This window comes from Ranitomeya variabilis, chromosome 6, assembly GCF_051348905.1.
Source record: "Ranitomeya variabilis isolate aRanVar5 chromosome 6, aRanVar5.hap1, whole genome shotgun sequence".
NCBI lineage: Eukaryota > Metazoa > Chordata > Amphibia > Anura > Dendrobatidae > Ranitomeya > Ranitomeya variabilis.
In genome coordinates, this window is record NC_135237.1 from 96139838 (window position 1) to 96161780 (window position 21943).

Below are 21943 nucleotides of genomic sequence, written 5' to 3' on the forward strand. Positions count from 1 at the left end.
TTTGTCTTTTCCTCTTTCTTCCAGGGGCCAAAAAAAAAAAAAAAAAACTTTTCCACAAATGTGTTTTGGCGTTTATTCTGCGGTAATAATGTCTGTGTATCTTGATTACACAGGTTAGTATGATTACTGAAATACCAAACCTGACGGAAAAAAATAAAAAAAAATTTGTGTGCATAGCTATTTTTCAAGATCCATATCATTTCCACACATAGGTTGATGGACTTGTGTAATAAAGTAATAAAGACGTCTGATGCCACTGCTGTGTGTTCTAGTATTCTGAACAATTACAGATTCACAGCCTCAGACCCAGATTGCACTGGGAGACCACCACAAATCTGATTAGTCCTGTCTAGTCTGCTCCTTTTCTGAATCTCGTTGCGACTGCCCCCTGCAAGCGATGTACGGCTATTACCAGTCTGTCATTGGTGTCTCTCCCTGCAGCGGGATGGAGCGTGCTTACTAGCCGTGATACGCACAGTGCACGGCCTGCAGCACCTTCTAGTTATGAGGTTAGGGATTTGTATAATATGGTGCCCTGCTATCTGCTCACACTGCACCCCTGTCGCTGTTGTACACATTAATCCACATTTGATGGATTCAATATACATTAGCGAGAAATGTTACTTATTATTTCTCCTTGGAAAACATTGCCACACAGTGCAGCAGATAACAGGGACACGTGGGGATAGTGCGTGCGACCATGAAGGGTCCATCCACACAGATTTGCCTTCTACATAAGCCCTCAGACTTGCATCAGGGGAAATGATCACAATCTGGAATGATTGGGGGAATGACCTCACGGAAAACGAGATGTAGCGTAACAGAATGGAATGCGGCCGAAATGTGATACAACGCACCCCAAAAAAATTACGCAAAGTTGGTGCAAATACTTGGCCCAAAGTGAGCCAACCAATAGATAAATTGGCACATTGATGAATCTTGTGCATTTTCAAAGGGTTTTTTCACTACATTTTAACTAAATCTCATTTAGCACAGGTAGGAGTAAGAAAGGGGGGGGGGGATGGGGAACAACAAAAATAAAAAGAATGAAAAAAAAAATAATTGTATTCACCCCCCTGGGGCTCCTTGCTGTTTATCCCACTGGAATGCTGGAGTCAATAGTGGGTGGGAGAGTCATGTGACACCTACAGCCAATCAACCCTTGCTGCAGCCTTACTGTTTCAGAGATGAGATTCTTCACTCGCTCAGACGGAGGGGCTTCACCTGCCGGCTGCAGCCAATCAGGCACTTCTGAGTGACTGTAGCCTTCTTATTCCATCCAAGTCAAGATTCCTGACTCGGACAGAATGCTGGCAGTTCTGCAAGTTACATAGCTGTGAGCGATGAGGAGCATGACCCCTCAGATAAGTACAGGTTTGGGCTAAATGAGCTTTAGCTAAAATGTAGTGGAAAAATCACTTCAATCCTGTCTTGTTTATGTTTGAACTGTTTAAAAATTAGAGAAGTGAGCAAGGACCGGTTGCGGCAGGGACAGATTGCGGCAGGGACCGATTGCGGCAGGGACCGATTGCGGCAGGGACCGATTGCGGCAGGGGTTTGAAAAATAAAAGTAATTGAAGCCAAACTTCCCTCTTTGTAACCCATCTTAAGAAACATCCTAGCGCATCAATTCATATTTACATAATTAGACAGGCCTTACGTACATGGAGAAATTAGGCTTTCCAGATAATAATTACAGGATTTTAAATTCTTAAAGAATGCAAAGAGTATTTTCTTTTTTGTTAAAAGCCTGGGCACTCCATCATAAAATAGGTATGCACTAGTAAAAATAGAGTCCTGGAAAACATTTTATTGTTGGGAAAGGATGGCAGTGCCTTCACACTTTTATGCCAAGTAAGAAACTGTGTGGAAGTCACGGTCCAAAGTAACAAGAATGCCTAGTACCCTTCAAAAGCTCAGCGGGGAGTTCCTTTCTGCTTAGGCTGAAAAGGAACATTGCTGTCTACCACCAAAACGCTCAATGAAAAAGAGGGATCTTTGCTCGCTAATTAGGCCTGTTGGAATACATCCACGACGTTCCAGACTTACGGGCAGATGGCCCCAATAAGCAGGTGGAGACCAGCAATAAAATTTCTAGGACCCATTTTTGCGATGACTTACGTCATCAGTCTAAAAACCTCATTAAAACACAAACAGGTGTCTATTCTAAGCAAATGAAAGGTTATCAGGTGAAGCTCAAACTAATATCTGACATATACTGACCAGTCACTCCCTTCTATTCCTTCATCTATCAGAAATAATATACAGTCATTCTGCTCCTACGCCAACAAACAGGAGACTCTTCTTGTTTTCATAGACAAAGTGAGTAAAAGATAGAAAATTATCCTATACTCAGCCACAAACAATCTTAAATTCCCGCTGTCTAAATGTATTTGTGACTTGAAAGCTCATTGTCAAGGATCTGATCGAGATCTCAATCAGGATATTTGTCACTGCCAAAAACAGTCTCAAATTCACAGCAAATACCAGAGTTCCAAAAATTGTCGAGCAACACAACTTGTCGATATGTCTAAATATCGGATATGGGAATATTGTGTTACAAGTTCCTAAAAGAAAAAACAAAAGCAACGCCCTTGTGATCCTACAATGACAGATATAATATATAAAACCGGCACAAAGATCTCATGTAATTATTTCAACAAAAAAAGTGGTCAACTCCTATTGGCCAATAAAAAAAAAGAAAAAATGTTTTATTGGTTTAAAAGAAAAACAAAACAAAAAAAGCCCACACAAGAGATTAAAGCATCCATCTCCCCCAATCTCTAATAAAAATGCTTTAAGAAATAAAAAAACGGAAAAAGAACTGTACATAATTAGCATTCCCAAACTATTATTACCGTATATACTCAAGTATAAGCCGAGATTTGCAGCCCATTTTTGGGGGCTGAAAGTCCCCCTCTCAGCTTATACTCGAGTCATACCCAGGGGTCGGCAGGGGAGGGGGAGGGGGGGCTGTCTAGTTATACTCACCTGATCCTGGCGCGGTCCCAGCATGTCCCTGGCTCCCCGGCACCCCAGCTTCTTCCTGTACTGAGCGGTCACATGGTACCACTCATTACAGTAATGAATATGCAGCTCCATCTCCCATAGGGGTGGAGCCGCATATTCATTACTGTAATGAGCGGTAACGGTGACCGCTCGGTACAGGAAGCTGCAGCACTGGGGAACAGACGTGTAGGGACCGGGCCAGGAGCAGGTGAGTATAACGGGGAGGGGAGCGCTGCACAATATTCACCTGCTCCTCGTTCCGGCGCCGCTCCGTCTTCAGCGTCTTCTGCAGTGACGCTCAGGTCAGAGGGCGCGATGACGTGGTTAGTGCGCACCCTCTGCCTGAACATCAGTGCAGAAGACGCTGAAGATGGCGCGTCGCCGGAACGAAGTCAGGTGAATATTGAAAGTGCCGGGGGCCTGAGCGACGGAGAGGCGAGTATGATTTTTTTTTTTTTTTTTCATCTCAGCAACAGCAAATGGGGCAAGTGTCTGTATGGAGCATCTTCTGGGGCCATAACGTTTGTGCAGCACTATATGGTGCAAGTGTCTGTATGGGGCCATAATCAACGTTTGTGCAGCATTATATGGGGCAAATGTGTCTATGGAGCATCTTATGGGGCCATTATTAACCTTTATGCAGGATTATATGGGGCATATTTTAATATGGAGCATCTTGTGGGGCCATCATAAACTTTATAGAGCATTATATGGGGCTCCTGATTCAATATGGATATTCAAAAACACAACCTACTGATGTCTCAATTAATTTTACTTTTATTGGTATCTATTTTTACTTTTGACATTTACCGGTAGCTGCTGCATTTCCCACCCTAGGCTTATACTCGAGTCATTAAAGGGAACCTGTCACCCCGTTTTTTGAAGATGAGCTAAAAATAGCGTTAAATAGGGGCAGAGCTGGGCGTTACATTAGTGTCTTTGTGTGCCTTTATTACCCACCTATGCTGCCGAAATACCTTTGTAAAGTCGCCGTTTTCTGCTGTCACTCACGCTGGTCTGGTCCTATGGGCGTGGTGACAGCGCTGTTTCTCCCCCAGAATCCTGCTCATCATTACGTTGGTGGCGTAGTGGTGTGCGCATGTCCAAAAGGCTAATCCACTGCCCAGGTGATGAAAAACAGCGCGATCTGCGCTGTTCAGCCGTTTACCGGTGGGCGCGGCCATCTTTCCTGTGGCCGCGCGTGCGCAGATGGAGCTCTCTGCTGCCCGGGGCTTCAGGAAAATGGCCGCCGCGATCTCCATCTGCGCACCCGCGGAATCCCGCGGCCATTTTCCTGAAGCCCCGGGCAGCAGAGCGCTCCATCTGCGCACGCACGGCCACAAGAAAGATGGCCGCGGCCACAAGAAAGATGGCCGCGGCCACCGGTAAACGGCTGAATAGCGCAGATCGCGCTGTTTTTCATCACCTGGGCAGTGGATTCGTCTTTTGGACATGCGCACACCACTAAGCCACCAACGTAATGATGAGCAGGATTCTGGGGGAGAAACCGTGCTGTCACCACGCCCATAGGACCAGACCAGCGTGAGTGACAGCAGAAAACGGCGACTTTACAAAGGTATTTTGGCAGCATAGGTGGGTAATAAAGGCACACAAGGACACTAATGTAACGCCCAGCTCTGCCCCTATTTAACGCTATTTTTAGCTCATCTTCAAAAAACGGGGTGACAGGTTCCCTTTAAGTTTTCCCAGTTATTTTGTGGCAAAATTGGGGGGGGGGGGGGGGGTCGGCTTATAGTCGAGCATATATGGTAAACTATCAGGTTATTGATCTTAAACCATGAACACAGTAAAAGAAAAAGATAGAAAAAAAAATACAATGACAGATTTAGTCTTTAGTTTTTCTGCTACCCCAAAAAGGAATTAAAAAATAAATACACAAGTACCCCGGAATAGTATAAAATCTAACCAAAATATAAAAATGCCTCAAACTAACACTTTGGTTAACGGGAAGAAAAAGTTTGACAAGTCAAAAAAAAAAATATATATATCTTTTTAAGAAGGCGATTAAGTGTTTTATTACTTTTGTGCAATATAGCAGAGCACATATATTTGATGATGGCTCCATACTGACCCACAGAATACGCAATTTTTACCAAAAAGTAAAAATAACACTCAAAAAGCTGTGGAAAAGAGAAGATAGCCGTGTTATGAGGGTTAAAACTGACTGCAGCAACCTAGACTTAAAAGGGTATTTTAGATAAACAAATAAAAGCTACCGTACTAACACCAATTTGTCATATTTTAATTTTTACTAGCAGCCACAATCCTGTAGAATGTAAGCCCGCTAGGGCAGGGTCCTCGCCCCTCTGTATCAGTCTGTCATGGTTAGTGATATTTGTATTTTGATGTAACCCCGTCTCATGCACAGCACCATGGAATCAATGGTGCTATATAAATAAATAATATTAGAATAGATACCTTAAGGGTATATTCACACAGGCAATTGGGCTGCATTTTTTAGCCAATTAATCTCGCAGCATGAGATTGTGTGAACATACCCTTAAAGGGAATCAGTCAGCAGGTTTATGTTATGAAATTTAACAGAAGCATAAGGCAGGGACAGCAAACCAGATCCAAACGATGTATCACAGTTTACTAGGTGCAGCAGTTGTAATACTGTAGAATAAGAGATTTCTATGCTGCAGATCTAGCAGAGCTCAGAGAGCTGCTAATCAGTGCTGAGGGTGTAGTTGGACTAAGAGGCAGGAGGCAAGTTGTGCTCTAGTGATAATCTCCTAATGATAAAACACTTTTTGCACTAAAACAGCAAAACACAGCCAAGTAATCAGATTACATAGCAAAAACCTGGTGAGATTGCCTTTAAATGTCCACTAGTGGACAAAAGTCTGTTCTGGTTATGTGATGTAACAAACTGTACAAGACAGTTCTGAAACGCAGACCTCACAAATCCTGGACCGATTACCCACTGGAAAATAAGGAAAGTTCCTATAGATTGATTGCAAGCAAGGATTTTGAAAACCATAGAAATTATGCAAAAAGTATATTTAAGTAGTTGCATAACTACAAACAGTACTGCTATAACCAACATTAACAGCTATTCCATAAGTTACAACAAGGCATTAATGTAATTGCAGCTCCAACTTTCCGAGTAGTAAAGACCAAGTAAGTAACAAATATTTAGAAAGATTTTGTTTATGAAACAATATACAGGACAACCGATTCTATGGCAAAATAAACTGTACTGAGCTATATGGCTGGGAATCCAGCATTGAATTGAGGTAGGGGTGCTTTCACGCTGCGCTTTGTCCAAAGTTCGTAGATCTCGTTGGGCCAAAATGGGATTCGGGTGTACATGGGACCATTGACTATAATGATGAAGATGGAGTCAAATTGTAATTAGGTGTAAATGTTTGAAAATAAAGACTCTGCACACATTTACTTCTTCAGAATCATTATAGTCAATGGCCCTGTTACCACATATGCCCGAATCCAGTTTTACGGGGGTTCTGACACAAGCTCCAACCCCCCACTGAATAGTGCCCTGTGAAAGAGCCCTAAAGCAATTGTTTGAAAATGCAGCTTAAAGGGAGGGTGCCGTGATTTTAGTTTTTGTATTAATAATTATTGATTATATAATCAATTATTTTCAATACAAAAGTAAATGTACCTCTTTCATACTTTTTTATTTATTCACTTTTACTTTCACCACTGGAGGCCGCCATTTTCATTAGTGTGGGTGTAAGTGTCTGGGCACGACACTTGCACACCTCACTTACGGCAGCCATGTACATAGGAGCCAACGGTCGGGCTCCGACCGCATCTCCTGCCTCTCAGCTGTGACTTGGCCACGCCCACTGAGCTGCCGCGTCACAGCTGTGAGAGGAGATCGCGGCCATTTTGTTTATTTCCCTCTGCCATCGCACACACAGCTCAGTGCGTGCAATGGCAGAAGCTGCTGCTGGGAGAAGCTGCTGCCGAGGGTCCAGGGTAAGTATCTGCCGCGAGGAGCTGTGATTGCAGCCTGTGCTTAGTATTACATTACAGGCTGCAATCACTGCCGACCTGTTCAGAGCACAGCAGGGAGATCGTCACACTGCTCTGCCCTGAACATGACTCAGCACTTCCTGGTAGAGGAAAGAAGGTAAGTACAGCGTTTTTATTTTCTTATGCATCTACCACTGCTACCAGCCCCTATATACCACCTAGCACTGCCTGCCTGCCTCTGTATACCACTGCTACCTGCCTGCCTGTCTCTGTATACCACTGCCTGCCTCTGTATACCACTGCCTGCCTCTGTATACCACTGCCTGCCTGCCTCTGTATACCACTGCCTGCCTGCCTCTGTATACCACTGCCTGCCTGCCTCTGTATACCACTGCCTGCCTGCCTCTGTATACCACTGCCTGCCTGCCTCTGTATACCACTGCCTGCCTGCCTCTGTATACCACTGCCTGCCTGCCTCTGTATACCACTGCCTGCCTGCCTCTGTATACCACTGCCTGCCTGCCTCTGTATACCACTGCCTGCCTGCCTCTGTATACCCCTGCCTGCCTGCCTCTGTATACCACTGCCTGCCTGCCTCTGTATACCACTGCTACCTCTGTCCTGTGTAGCTAATCTAGTCCTGGGTAGCTAATCCTGTCCCGTTTACTGTGTCCTCAGCAGTCAGTATCACACAGGACAGGATTAGATACATGGCTCAGCAGTCGGTATCACACAGGATAGGATTAGATACACGGCTCAGCAGTTGGTATCACACAGGACAGGATTAGATACATGGCTCAGCAGTCAGTATCTAATCCTCTCCTATGCACTCCTCTCCCCCCTGTGTGTCTTTTCCCATTGTGGTTTATTATTTTTGTTGTGGGAGATGTGGGAGTCGAGGATTATGCATTCGGTATGGTTTAAAAAAGATTAATAAAGGACTTTATTCTGGCCGAGTCTTTATTTACAATACAACTATAGGATTGGTAATGGATGGGTGCCTCATAGACGCCTCTCCATTACTAAGCCGTGGGCAATATGAAGGTGACATTAACCCCACAAATATGAACCCCACTTGCTACCGCTACAGGGCAAGTGGAAATTGCCAGGCAAAGCGCCAGAAAAGGCGCATGTAAAAGGCAGCTGAGAGCTGATGTTTTTAGCCTGGGGGGGGGGGGGGGGACAGTATCCATGGCCCCTTCCTAGGCTATTAATGTAAGCCCGCAGCTGTCTGCATAATATTTCATGGTTATTAATTATAGGGGGCCCCACGTCTTTTTTTGGGGGGTGTCCCCCATTTTAATAGCCAGTAAAGGCTATAAGTATACAGTTGCGAGCGTGTGAGTGAGCACACCCTCCCACCCACAGACCAGTACACTGCTCTTCTGAAATACTGTGCTCCTGTCACCCTGCTCCTTCCACCATACGTCTCTCACCTCCCTAGAGCAGCACAATACCATATGGATCACGTATAATGTATATATATATATATATATATATATATATATATATATATATATATATATATATATATATATATATATATATATATATATATATATATATATATATATATATATATCACATAATACTCCCATAAAGACCACACATTATGCCGGGATATTATAATATATATATAATATCACACATTATGCCGCCAAGTATTGTGTGATCTATGTGACGGTATTATATGTGATCTATGTGACGGTATTATATGTGATCTATATGGCAATATTATGTTTAATCAGTGTTGTGGAATGATGTAAAAACTATATGACGGTGGTATATGAGAACTATATTGTGGGATTATGTGTGATCTATGTGGAAGTACTAGGTGAGAATTATATGGCGGTATTATGTGTGATCTATATGGTGGTATGTGAGAACTGTATGACAGTATTGTGTGATTTGATAGTATTGTGTGTGATGTATATGGCGGTATTATGTGTGATCTATATAGCGGTATTATGTGAGAACACTATGGCAGTATTATCTTCAGAAAGTGGACCCATTCTACGGTGGTTCTGGCTGAGCACCTGCACGCGGGTCTGGGGTAATAGAGGGGGCAGCATGACCTCCAGTTAGGTGCAGTCAGGGCTGGTGAGGCAGCTGAAGAGAGGGGTCTCATTTTTATCATTACTCTATGGCTACATTTCCCCCAGCGTCACCCCAGACTGTGCCTGTCGTCTTACTTTCACACATCGCCAGGACAGGATGGAGAAGACAGGATGTGAGGAGGGGAATGGGGTCTTTGCATGCAGAGTCTGGATCAGAACAGGCCATCAATCCGCAGAAATGTTTCCTGGATTTCTGTAGAGCAGACGGTCCATCCATGTGTATAAAAGACAGCGCTCTATGTACAATCCCTGGCTGCTCTGCGCACTGAACATGGTGCCCCCTCCATAGACCAGCACACTGCTCTCCTGAAATACTCTGTGCTGCTGTCACCCTGCTCCCTCCACCACATATCTCCCAGAATCCTTGCTGCCTGCCATCCTCGGTGACTGTCTACTTGTCAGTATAAGGCTGCCGTCACACTAGCAGTATTTGGTCAGTATTTTACCTCAGTATTTGTAAGCCAAAACCAGGAGTGGGTGATAACTGCAGAAGTGGTGCATATGTTTCTGTTATACTTTTCCTCTAATTGCTCCACTCCTGGTTTTGGCTTACACATACTGAGGTAAAATACTGACCAAATACTGCTAGTGTGATGGCAGCCTTACTCTGCAGTCACCAACAAAATGGCTGCTCACTGGGTTCCTGAATATCATCCTCTTATCCCTTAGCAAACACCCAGAAGGGGAGGAGGAGACATCACACAGGTCAGCAGACTCCGCCCATAATTACTGCAGTGCAGTAATGTGAGCTAGTTGTACACTAGGTTTTTCTGAAATTTCAGCAGCTGCTCCCCCTAGTGTTTAAAAGTGGAAATTCCAAAACTTTTCAAATTATTTTTCATATTTTACTAAATTATAAACAAATGAAAATATTTTTTAAGAAAATTTAAACATTAATTCTTTACATTTTTACAATTGCTGTAAAAAAAAATTTTTTGATGGCACCTTCCCTTTAAGCTGCCTTCTACCCTTCCACCATTTTCCAAAATAAAGTATAATAGCAGCTGTAACCCGACACCTCACTGTGCTGGCAGACCATCTGGTTTTGACCAACATGGATTTGAACTTTTTTTCTCCTAAGGGGGATGATGAGCTCAAGAGGCAAGCTTTGGTGATGTGTTGTGAAAGAAGTGGCTCATAAGTGGGGAAAGCAGCAGAATTATGTGATCAAAGATATCACATTTTTTATATTCATATATAATATTGATTTATGCTAAGCTTGTTGAACTGACAGTAACCATTTTGTAATGGAGACTACAGCTATGGTTCCTGAGATACAGATGGGCTTCAACCGGTTCCAGCAGATTAATTCAACGTGGAAGCAAAAACGAACCATACATGACAGTCATTAAGAATAATATCCTTACATTTCTTCAAAAAAATACTTTTATTATTTGGGTTGTGTTTTAAAATGACACGTTTAAGACTCAGATAAAACTATATGAAGTCTGAAGAAGTTCTCTGTCCAGTTCCAGAACACAGAATTCGAAAACCCAATAAAAAAAAAAAGAACTTTTATTGAAGAAATCCATGGATGGTCCATTTTTTTTTTCTATTCCACATTGAATTTAACTATTTGTATGGAGCTGATCACATATTGACCAAGTACATTACAAACTACCGACATAAAATAATACAAGACTATACCTGTGCACCAGAATCTTGGAATTCTTTGCAGGCTTCTGGGAAAACATCATATGCAATAACTGGGTAACCATGTTTCAAGAGGTTTTTTGCCATTGGATTGCCCATGTTCCCTAGTCCGATAAATCCGACAGAGGTTTTAGATGCCATGGACCTGGATACTGATAGAAGAGAAGAAATCGATCAGATTCATATTGTGTAATTGCTCAAATGAAGCCTAGGGAACTCCAGTTCAGGGCATGTTTTTTTCTTCTTCTTATATTCCGGATCATCTATGACTTACACAGAATACGATTCATGGAAAACAGAGGTCTGTATTCAGGTGACAAGTCTGGCAAATGTCGATGGCTTTCACTGGGGTTGAGCGACCTTGACCTTTTAAGGGTCGAGTCATGTTTTGCGAACCCCGACTTTTTGGAAAGTCGAGTCGGGCGAAATCGGCCGATTCCTGCGAAAAGTATGGAGGATCGGCCGGAACACGAAACTAACTCTCTCTCTCTCTGCTAAACGCGTCATACGAAACGCGACTTTGGCGCCAAGATCGCGTACCGCATGGCCGACCCCACACAGGGATCGGGTCGGGTTTCATGAGACGCCGACTTTGCCAAAAGTCGGCGACTTATGAGAATGAACGATCCGTTTCGCTCAACCCTAGCTTTCACCATTATATTGCTGTCACTCAAGAGAAATGTTGCATCTGCATAATATGGATAATGCTACCAAAACCCTTCTAGACATGCCTCTATGTGAAGGGCCTACGATGCTAAAACGAGAGAACAATTCAAGTCTGAAAATGTGACCAAAGTGTGGTATTGTCATACAGCATTGATTTGTGTTCGATGTGGTCTTTCAAGAGGTTTTCCAATTAATAAACTCAGTGGCTCCAAGCGCCTCATACAATCTAGATAGCGGGAATCTCACTAAGGTCATGGCAGTTCAGCCCAACAGGGAACTCAGCCGCTCATTCCCCAGTGGTTCTCAGCCTGGACTATCGCATCTTAGCACCATCCAGGTTGAAAACTACTGTATTTTTTTTTCCCCCCAGACATGGATTACGGCGTGGGACAGAGCGGCGAAGGAAATTGTTGTTTTTTCATTTTTGGTTCATTACAGGAGATCGAGGGCTTCGAAAGAATTAGGCGAGTATAACTGTGTTTGTTATTTTTAAATAAAAATGGAGAACTGTGTTTTGTTTTATTTCTAATAAAGACACAGCCAGAATATAGTCCTTTATTTACCATATAACTATAGGATTAGTAATGGAGAGGTGTCTTATAGCCATCTCTCCATTATTAATCCGTGGGCTTGATGTCACCTGACAATACAAAGGTGACACCAACCCCACAAATATGAACCCCACTTACCACCGCTACAACTGGGAAGAGCCAGGCAAAGCGCCAGAATTGGCGCATCTAAGGCTACTTTCACACTAGCGTTGTTTGCTGTACGACGCAGCGTTGTTTAGGAGAAAAACCGCATCCTGCAAAGTTGTCCGCAGGATGTGTTTTTTCCCCATAGATTTACATTAGCGACGCATTGCGACGTATGGCCACACGTTGCAACCGTCGTGCGACGGTTGCGTCGTGTTTTGGCGGACCGTTGGCACAAAAAAACTTTGCATGTCGAAACTCCGCCCCCTCCTCCCCGGACATTACAATGGGGTAGCGGAAGCGTCGTAAGACTGCTTCCGCTGCCCACGTCGGGCATCACTTTCACAACGTGCGTCGGCACGTCGGGCCTTATAGATGTGCCTTTTTGGGCAGCTGCGGGCCGTTATTTTTAGGCTGGGGGGGGGATATCCATGGCCCCTTACCAGCCTGAGAACACCAGCCCCCAGCTGTCTGCTTTAGCAAGGCTGGTTGTCAAAAATGAAGGAAGGGGGGGTTGGGGGCCATGCCGTTTAAATTGTTTTTTTAAATAATTGAAAAAAAACAGAGTGGGGACCCCTCTAATCTTGGTAACCAGCCTTGTTGAAGCTGACAGCTGAGGGTTGCAGCTCCCAACTGTGAGTTTTGCCTGGCTGGTTATCAAAAATAGGGGGGGAACTTACACCATTTTTTTTTTTTTTAAATTTATTTACAGCGCGTGATACTCCCATCAGCCACTCCTGCTCTCTGTTATTAGCGGCGGCAGGTGTCAGATGATTAGTATGAGTAGTAGTCCCAGGCGTTGACACCAGTGACCGGAGATAAAAATTAATACCTCCGATCACAGTGGAGCACTCACGTTGTCTTTTGACAGCGTGGGAACCGCGGCTCTCTGACTGGCGGGGATGATTTCACCAGAAGCGGTGTTTGCCACACTGCCATGCACATGACAGCGCAACAAACACCCGGTGTTCAGGCAGCCGAACCCGAACAGTAAAACGGACTTCCTGGTGAAGTCTGTGTTCAGTGTCCATGCCCGAACAGTAGATGTTTGGTACGGACGCCGAACTTTACTGTTCAGGTTTACTCATCTCTATCAGGCATGTCACTCTCCACAAGAAGAAACATTAACCCATAGAGCACATAACTGATTTATTAACACCCAGGGTCGGAATGAAGCACCAGACAATTCTCTGATGGGCCCCGGGTCCTCGGCAGGCTCTTGAGCAAGATGTAGAGGGGGCCCACAAGTTTCAACTGCATGTGAGTCCAAGGACGCACATTCAGTTGAAATGTGTTTCGGTGCACAAAGTCTGCACAGCAATAGTTAACATGGCCGCTGCCGGCTGATGTTCAGTGCGCCTGTCGCAAACGGCACATGACAGTGGCATCGCCAGCATATAACGTCACTGTTACACGCCGCCTGTGATAGGCACACTTTAGTCAGCCACCAACCTATGATACTTCTGGTCATGTTGGCTGCCGACCTGAAGGAACAGAACGCCGCACGGCGCTGGGAGCGCAGGTCGGTTAAGCAGAATCTTTTACTGCGGATGCGGGCCAAGAACAAGGGTAATCTATATGGGGCAACATAGGGTCCCAGGATGGGGGGGGGCACTTATTAAAGAGGCTAGGTTGAGGGACTTTTTTACAGTATGGAGGCCAAAATGAGGAACATAAATTAATGGTGGCAAGTGGGGTACATAATTACTGCTGCAATCTAATTTACTTAATAGAAAATAGTTTTCCATGGGGAAACAAATGGGAGGTCCTGTTACTGTGCGGGGCAGCATTATGTCACTTTTTTTCTTCATCTGGCACAGTGTATAAGTCACGGAATGTGCTCTAAAAGCAATCAGCTATTAATAACAGTTATTTTTTGCAGAGATGAGTCCCGACTAGAAGAAGTGATGGCGGTCTGTGCTAAATGAAGAAGAAAGGTGAAGATGAAGGAGTTCACATAGAGTTGTCACGGCTAAGTCAGTGTGTTACTCGTACACGGACACTATATACAGAGTTCCTGTGTATAATGTCACTGGTGTTTACTGGATTACATGTACACTATATTCAGAGCTCCTGTATACAATGATAGATAGATAGATATATCTATCTATCTCTATAATAATTTTTATTTATATGGCGCCAACATATTCCGCAGCGCTTTACAACTTATAGAGGGGACTTGTACAGACAATAGACATTGCAGCATAACAGAAATCACAGTTCAAAACAGATACCAGTAGGAATGAGGGCCCTGCTCGCAAGCTTACAACCTATGAGGAAAAGGGGAGACACGAGAGGTGGATGGTAACAATTGCTTTAGTTATTTGGACCAGCCATAGTGTAAGGCTCGGGTGTTCATGTAAAGCTGCATGAACCAGTTAACTGCCTAAGTGTGTAGCAGTACAGACACAGAGTGCTATTAACTGCATAAAGTGTATGAGAACATGATGTGAGGAACCTGATGGTTTTTTTTTGTTTTTGTTTTTTTAATAGGCCACACAGGGATAGTTAGGTTAATGCGTTGAGGCGGGAGGCCAGTCTGAACAAATGCGTTTTTAGGGCACGCTTAAAACTGGGGGGATTGGGGATTAATCGTATTAACCTGGGTAGTGCATTCCAAAGAATCGGCGCAGCAAGTGTAAAGTCTTGGAGACGGGAATGGGACGTTCTGATTATTGAGGATGCTAACCTGAGGTCATTAGCGTAGCGGAGGGCACGGGTAGGGTGGTAGACTGAGACCAGAGAGGAGATGTAGGGTGGTGCTGAGCCATGGAGTGCTTTGTTGATGAGGGTAGTAGTTTTGTACTGGATTCTGGAGTGGATGGGTAGCCAGTGTAATGACTGGCACAAGGTAGAGGCATCGGTGTAATGCTTGGTGAGGAATATGATCCTGGCAGCAGCATTCAGGACAGATTGGAGCGGGGAGAGTTTGGTAAGAGGCCGATTAGTAGAGAGTTACAATAGTCCAGACGAGAATGAATAAGTGAGACAGTAAGAGTTTTTGCAGAGTCGAAAGTAAGAAAAGGGCGAATTCTAGAAATGTTTTTGAGATGCAGATAAGAAGAGCGAACCAATGATCGGATGTGGGGGGTGAATGAAAGCTCGGAATCAAGGATGACCCCAAGGCAGAGGGCATGTTGCTTTGGAGTAATGATGGAACTGCACACGGAGATGGCAATGTCAGGCAAAGGTAGGTTAGTAGAGGGAGAGAACACGAGGAGTTCAGTTTTTGACAGGTTCAGTTTCAGATAGAGGGAGGACATGATGTTAGAGACAGCGGTAAGACAGTCACTGGTGTTTTCTAAGAAGGTCGGCGTGAAAGCAGGAGAAGAGGTGTATAATTGGGTGTCGTCAGCATAGAGATGGTACTGGAAACCAAATCTACTGATTGTTTGTCCAATAGGGGCAGTATACAAAGAGAAGAGGAGGGGGCCTAGGACTGATCCTTGAGGATTACACTATGTTCCAAATTATTATGCAAATTACATTTTTATCAGATTTTCCTAAATGGTCGGTGCAAATGACAGTCAGTCTAATAAAAGTCATCACCTGTTAGATTATACATCGAATTTTATTGAAGAAACCTCCCAATGATAACAGTATAATCTCCAAAATGAATAAAAACTCAAAATGTACTGTTCCAAATTATTAGGCACAGTAGAATTTTTACACATTTGATATGTTTTAAAGAACTGAAAATGTTCATTTGTGGAATTTGCAGCATTAGGAGGTCACATTCACTGAACAAAAAAGCTATTTAACTCCAAAACATCCTAACAGGCCAAGTTACATGTTAACATAGGACCCTTCTTTGATGTCACCTTCACAATTCTTGCATCCATTGAACTTGTGCGTTTTTGGAGAGTTTCTGCTTGTATTTCTTTGCATGAAGTTGGAATAGCCTCCCAGAGCTGCTGTTTGGATGTGAACTGCCTCTCACCCTCATAGATCTTTTGCTTGATGATCCTCTAAAGGTTCTCTATAGGGTTGAGGTCAGGGGAAGATGGTGGCCACACCATGAGTTTATCTCCTTTTATGCCCATAGCAGCCAATGACTCAGAGGTATTCTTTGCAGCATGAGATGGGGCATTGTCAGCATGAAGATGATTTTGCTCCTGAAGGCACGTTTCTGCTTTTTAGACCAAAGAAGAAAGTTGTCAGTCAGAAACTCTATATACTTTGCAGAGGTCATTTTCACACCTTCAGGAACCTTAAAGGGCCTTACCAGCTGTTTCCTATGATTCTGGCCCAAAACATGACTCCTCCACCTCCTCGCTGATGTTGCAGCCTTGCTGGGACATGGTGGCCATCCACCAACCATCCACTGCTCCATCCATCTGGACCATCCAGGGTTGCTCAACACTTATCAGTAAACAAGACTGTTTGGAAATTAGTCTTCATGTATGTGTGGGCCCAATACAACCATTTCTGTTTGTGAACACTGTTTAGGGGTGGCCGAATAGTAGGTTTATGCACCACAGCAAGCCTTTGAAGGAGCCTACACCTTGAGGTTTGAGGGACTCCAGAGGAACTAGCAGCTTAAAATATCTGTTTGCTGCTTTGTAATGGCTGTTTATCAGCTGCTCTCTTAATCCGATAAACTTGCCTGGCAGAAATCTTCCTCATTATGCCTTTATCAGCACAAACACATTTGTGCTCAGATACAGCCACAAATCTCTTAACAGTACGATGATCACGCTTATGTTTTTGGAAAATTTCGAATGTTTTCATCCCTTCACCAAGGCATTGCACTATTTGATGCTTTTCAGCAGCAGAGAGATCCTTTTTCTTTCCCATGTTACTTGAAAACTGTGACCTGCTTAATAATGTGGAACATCATTTTTAAGTACGGTAGTTTTCCTTTAATTAGAATCACCTGGAAAACCAATTATCACATGTGTTTAAGATTGATTTCAGTGATCCATTGAGCCCTGAGACAATACCATCCACGAGTTTATTTGAAAAACAAAACAATTAAATCTTTGTAATACAAATCCAATTTGCATAATAATTTGGAACACAGTGTATATATTGAAACAATACAACAATACCACTGGCGCTCAGCACTAAAATGCACCACCTACTAAGACTATCTGAAGAGATCACCCAGCTGCTGGTATTCTCAGAAATGTGCCCCTTTCTGTGAAAAAACCAAATTTACTACCAAATAATACCGCGCTAGGGTGATACTGAACGTACACTGGAGTGTAATGGTTAAGGGAACATACCACACACTGTGCACAGAAATGCAATAGATTGTACGCTGCTAGGCCAGCTGTACGACTCCCTAGTACCTATATAGTCCGAACACCACGGACCACACGGTCACTAATAAAACAGTTGATTAAAACACTATCAATGTCTGAGAAGCAAATGCTGCTTGTAGCTCTTACCGAATGTTGTCCTGTATGGCCTCCTGGTGCGTGTCCAACAAGGGGTATGCAGACCACAGCGGATGATGTTGGCACGTGCAGGGGTAGGGCTGGACGCTACACGGTAATGCTTGGATGAGCGGGTGTGCACTGGTAAGCCGTGACCAGCGTGTGGTGCAGATACTCAGTGCAGCGCCAGGAAACGTCCCGGCCGGAGACGTCCCTGGATGCACTAGTGCATCGTAGTGCATCCAGGGACGTCTCCGGCCGGGACGTTTCCTGGCGCTGCACTGAGTATCTGCACCACACGCTGGTCACGGCTTACCAGTGCACACCCGCTCATCCAAGCATTACCGTGTAGCGTCCAGCCCTACCCCTGCACGTGCCAACATCATCCGCTGTGGTCTGCATACCCCTTGTTGGACACGCACCAGGAGGCCATACAGGACAACATTCGGTAAGAGCTACAAGCAGCATTTGCTTCTCAGACATTGATAGTGTTTTAATCAACTGTTTTATTAGTGACCGTGTGGTCCGTGGTGTTCGGACTATATAGGTACTAGGGAGTCGTACAGCTGGCCTAGCAGCGTACAATCTATTGCATTTCTGTGCACAGTGTATATATATATATATGTGTATAATATATATATATATATACACACTATATAATTGTCTAAGGGTCACTTCCGTCTGTCTGTCCGTCTTTCTGTCACGGATATTCATTGGTCGCGGCCTCTGTCTGTCATGGAATCCAAGTCACTGATTGGTCGTGGGCATTTTGCCATGACCAATCAGCGACACGCACAATCCGGAAGAAAATGGCCGCTCCTTACTCCCCGCACTCAGTGCCCGCATACACCCCTCCGGTCACCGCTCACACAGGGTTAATGCCGGCGGTAACGGACCGCGTTATGCCGCGGGTAACGCACTCCGTTACCGCCGCTATTAACCCTGTGTGACCAAGTTTTTTCTATTGACGCAGCCTATGTAGCGTCAATAATAAAAACATCTAATGTTAAAAATAATAAAAAAAATAAAAAATCATTAGATACTCACCTTCCGCAGCCTTTTCCGCTCATAGCGATGCTCCGGCCGGTCCATGCAAGCGGCACGTTCCGGTGGCAAGGATGGTCTGGGAGAAGGACCTGCCATGACGTCACGGTCACGTGACCGCGACGTTATCACACCCTGGGACCGGAAGCTGCCGCCTGCACCCCACACAGGCAACAAAACTACAACGCACATGTGGAAGGTGAGTATATGTTTATTTTTTATTCTTTTTAACCTGTGACATACGTGGCTGGGCAATATACTACGTCGCTGGGCAACATACTACGTGGCTGGGCAACATAATACATGGACATACATATTCTAGAATACCAGATGCGTTAGAATCGGGCCACCATCTAGTATGTATGTATGTATGTATGTATGTATGTATGTATGTATGTATGTATGTATGTATGTATGTATGTATGTATGTATGTATGTATGTAGATAGATAGATAGATAGATAGATAGATAGAGAGAGAGAGAGATAACTCCTGTGTATAATGTGACCAGGGATCACTATTACCTGTATTTTATATACAGAGCTCCTGTGTATAATGTAACCGGTGGCAATAACAGTGTCATATTGTGTTTTTATTAACGATCAGTATTATAGTATTCCATCAATGTGTTGCAATAAGTGGTCATGGTGTGGTGGTATTTATCCCTGTATGTGGTATTATCAGTTCCGTACATGGTCTGGTCACGGTGTGTGCCCCTTGTATGTGATATTATCCATTCACTATGTGGTGGTAATATATGGTCTGGACATGGTGTGGTGGTATTTCTCCCTTGTATGTGGAATTATTTGGTCGCGATATGCTGGTAACATATTTTTCTCCCTTGTGTGTGGTATTATTGGTCTTACTATAGTGGATTGTGTTGTGTATGGCGGTCATTTGTTCTCTCTGATATTAATTAGGAGTAGATTCTTTATTTCCATTAGAGATTAGATACTTGGCACACAGCGGCACAGATGCACTTACAGGGGTTCTTTGATGAAAACAAGTAATTACCTCTCCACAGGATAAGTGACAACTTATTGATTGGAGAGGGTCCGACTGCTGGGACCCGCACCGATCGTCAGAATGTGGAGCTTTTATCCCCATTAGACTGAAGCGGCATGTACGACTTCACCACTGATCTATCCATTCCCTTAGTGACTGGGAGCGCTACATTTGTTTTTTTCTGGAAGCCCCAAAGAGAATAAATGGAGCTGCGGTCAGACATCTGACCTGCCGCTGCATTTTAAAATGGGGATAAAGTGTCCTGTCAGGGATACAAGTTCCCCATTCTTCCGATTGGTTTCCAATGCATGGACACAAACAATCAATAAGTCATCACGTATCCTGTAGAGCCCATGGATTGGTGTATTTTGAGCCAAAGAACCACTTTAATGCAAACTACTATTATTGTACATCCCAGTTATAGCGTGTGCACAGTAGATGTGCAGGAGCCACTTGTGTTTTACAGTCGATGCTCCACTATATCGGGGAGAATGGCTAACAGGTATTTGCATATAGCTGTAGGGTGGGCCCCTAGGGTCAATTCCTCCTGTTGGCCCCAGACACCCCAGTCCGACACTGTTAACACCCAGGACTATACACCAAGAACTTTAAAGCTCAATCTTTTTTTCTGCTCATTAAAATAATTTGTAATATTGCGCAATTAAGAAAAGATTCTAACTGTCTTGGTGCTGGACTTAAACCCATTGTCTGGATTTGAGTAGGGATCCACAGTGGTTAAAATGCACATATTTTGTTGTATTTGCTACTTCTTGCGACTTGGCTTTCATAAACGTCTCATCAGTTGGATCCGTAGGCCAAGATCTTCTCCCTTCATTAGAATATAGACTTTTAGCTCAGATCTTCTTTTCTAGCTCACAGACCCCCACTGATCTGTAACCTCAGAAAGAGGACATTGTATTGTTAACGGATAGCTGACAGCTTCCCTAAGTTCCCCAAACTACCACTGCATATTTCATATCTTTATACCTTATCAATCACTTTTTATTGTCTTATTGATGGCTGCATATGCCAAAAACAATTCTATAATTCCAGTAGCGATATGCTAACTAGTGGCTTACTAGTTGTGGGGGTGTTTTCCCAAGGATAGTGACATGGGTGTGTCAGATGCTACAGACAGTTGCTCTGCCTCTGGCTGCAGAAGGTCCCTGCATTTGGCTTTGCAGACATCTTAATCCTTCTGATTTTTGGACCCAGTGGCAACCTCCCTCCAACTATAATTGACACTCCTGGACCTGGGTATTTATAGACTCTCAGTCTGCTTCAGGGAACTACCGGAGATATTCACATTTTCCCTTGTGAAGGCTTGGAGCTATAGCAGTTGGCTTACTTTCTTTCTGATACTGTTGGAGGACGTTGTTGTTACCTCTCTGAGTCTGCTCAAGATAAGTTGTTTCTCTCTTGTTTGTCTCCCTTTTTCTCTTTAGTTTACAGTGGGGATTGACCAGCACTCATCCCCCGCCTTCCCTATTAGGGATATACAGGGCTTATGTTCCTGCTCAGCAATTCGTGTGGAACCAATATAGGGACGGTAGAGGTAGCGTGTTGTTTAGATGCCTAGGGGTCTCCACTCCCCCTTTCCCTAGCGTTTGTGTTTCCTTTCCCTCTTCCCCTCGTGTTGCACTAAGTCATCCCATTAATTATGTTATCACACACTATTGGCGTGAGTAATGCGATTTCTAAAAATGGCATCCCTACTGGCTCTGTGCACATCTCTGCTTCCCTGTGTCCCGGATACATCAGCATACTGCACATGCCCAGCAAGGAAGTTGTGACATAGGCCATAGCTTGCCGTTACCACCGGCTCTGCAAATCTCACGGCTACCAGTATATATCACCGTTGCCTCCCTGAGCATACACAGTGTGCCAATGAAGGAAGCCGGGCTGCATACACACTGCTTACTGCGCCTTGTCTGAGAGGCATAGATTTGCAGAGCTGGTGGGGATGCAGTTCTAAAATTTTGGGGTATATGAAGAAATGAATAAGACTATAAAACAGGCTTTTTGGAAGGATATAAAAGATAGCAATAAATACATGGTGGTGGTTTGGAAGGCCTGAGAAAGCCGTCAGGTTCCCTATAAAAGATGGTCTGACAGATAGGTTGGTTAAGTAGATTGATGGTTATGCCGATAGCGTCATACACATATTAGTCCATATTGTTTGTTACAGTAGTCCAAACTGGTCACACATTTACTGACACTAGGCAATTAACAGATAATATATTTGGGAACCTTCCCCAACTAGCATTATGACTATGCAACTGGTCTACAAGCTATCCATTGCCCCGATATGAGACAATGTTGCCTCTGCAGCACTGGAGACATACAGAGGGACTAAAGCTGGCCAAAGCGCTTCCAAGCGCTGTGCTCCTTGCCCAGTAGGCCACTGC

At 44.0% G+C, this 21943-nt stretch overlaps 1 protein-coding gene across 1 annotated transcript in view; it reads right to left on the reverse strand.

Annotated features, from left to right (window-relative positions):
- Window positions 1-21943, reverse strand: part of HIBADH (3-hydroxyisobutyrate dehydrogenase) — a 199218-nt gene that overhangs the window by 154415 nt on the left and 22860 nt on the right. Inside the window, exon 2 of the mRNA XM_077268819.1 lies at window positions 10740-10897. Coding sequence (XP_077124934.1) covers window positions 10740-10897 — 158 coding nt within the window. The remainder of the gene's footprint in view (window positions 1-10739; window positions 10898-21943) is intronic.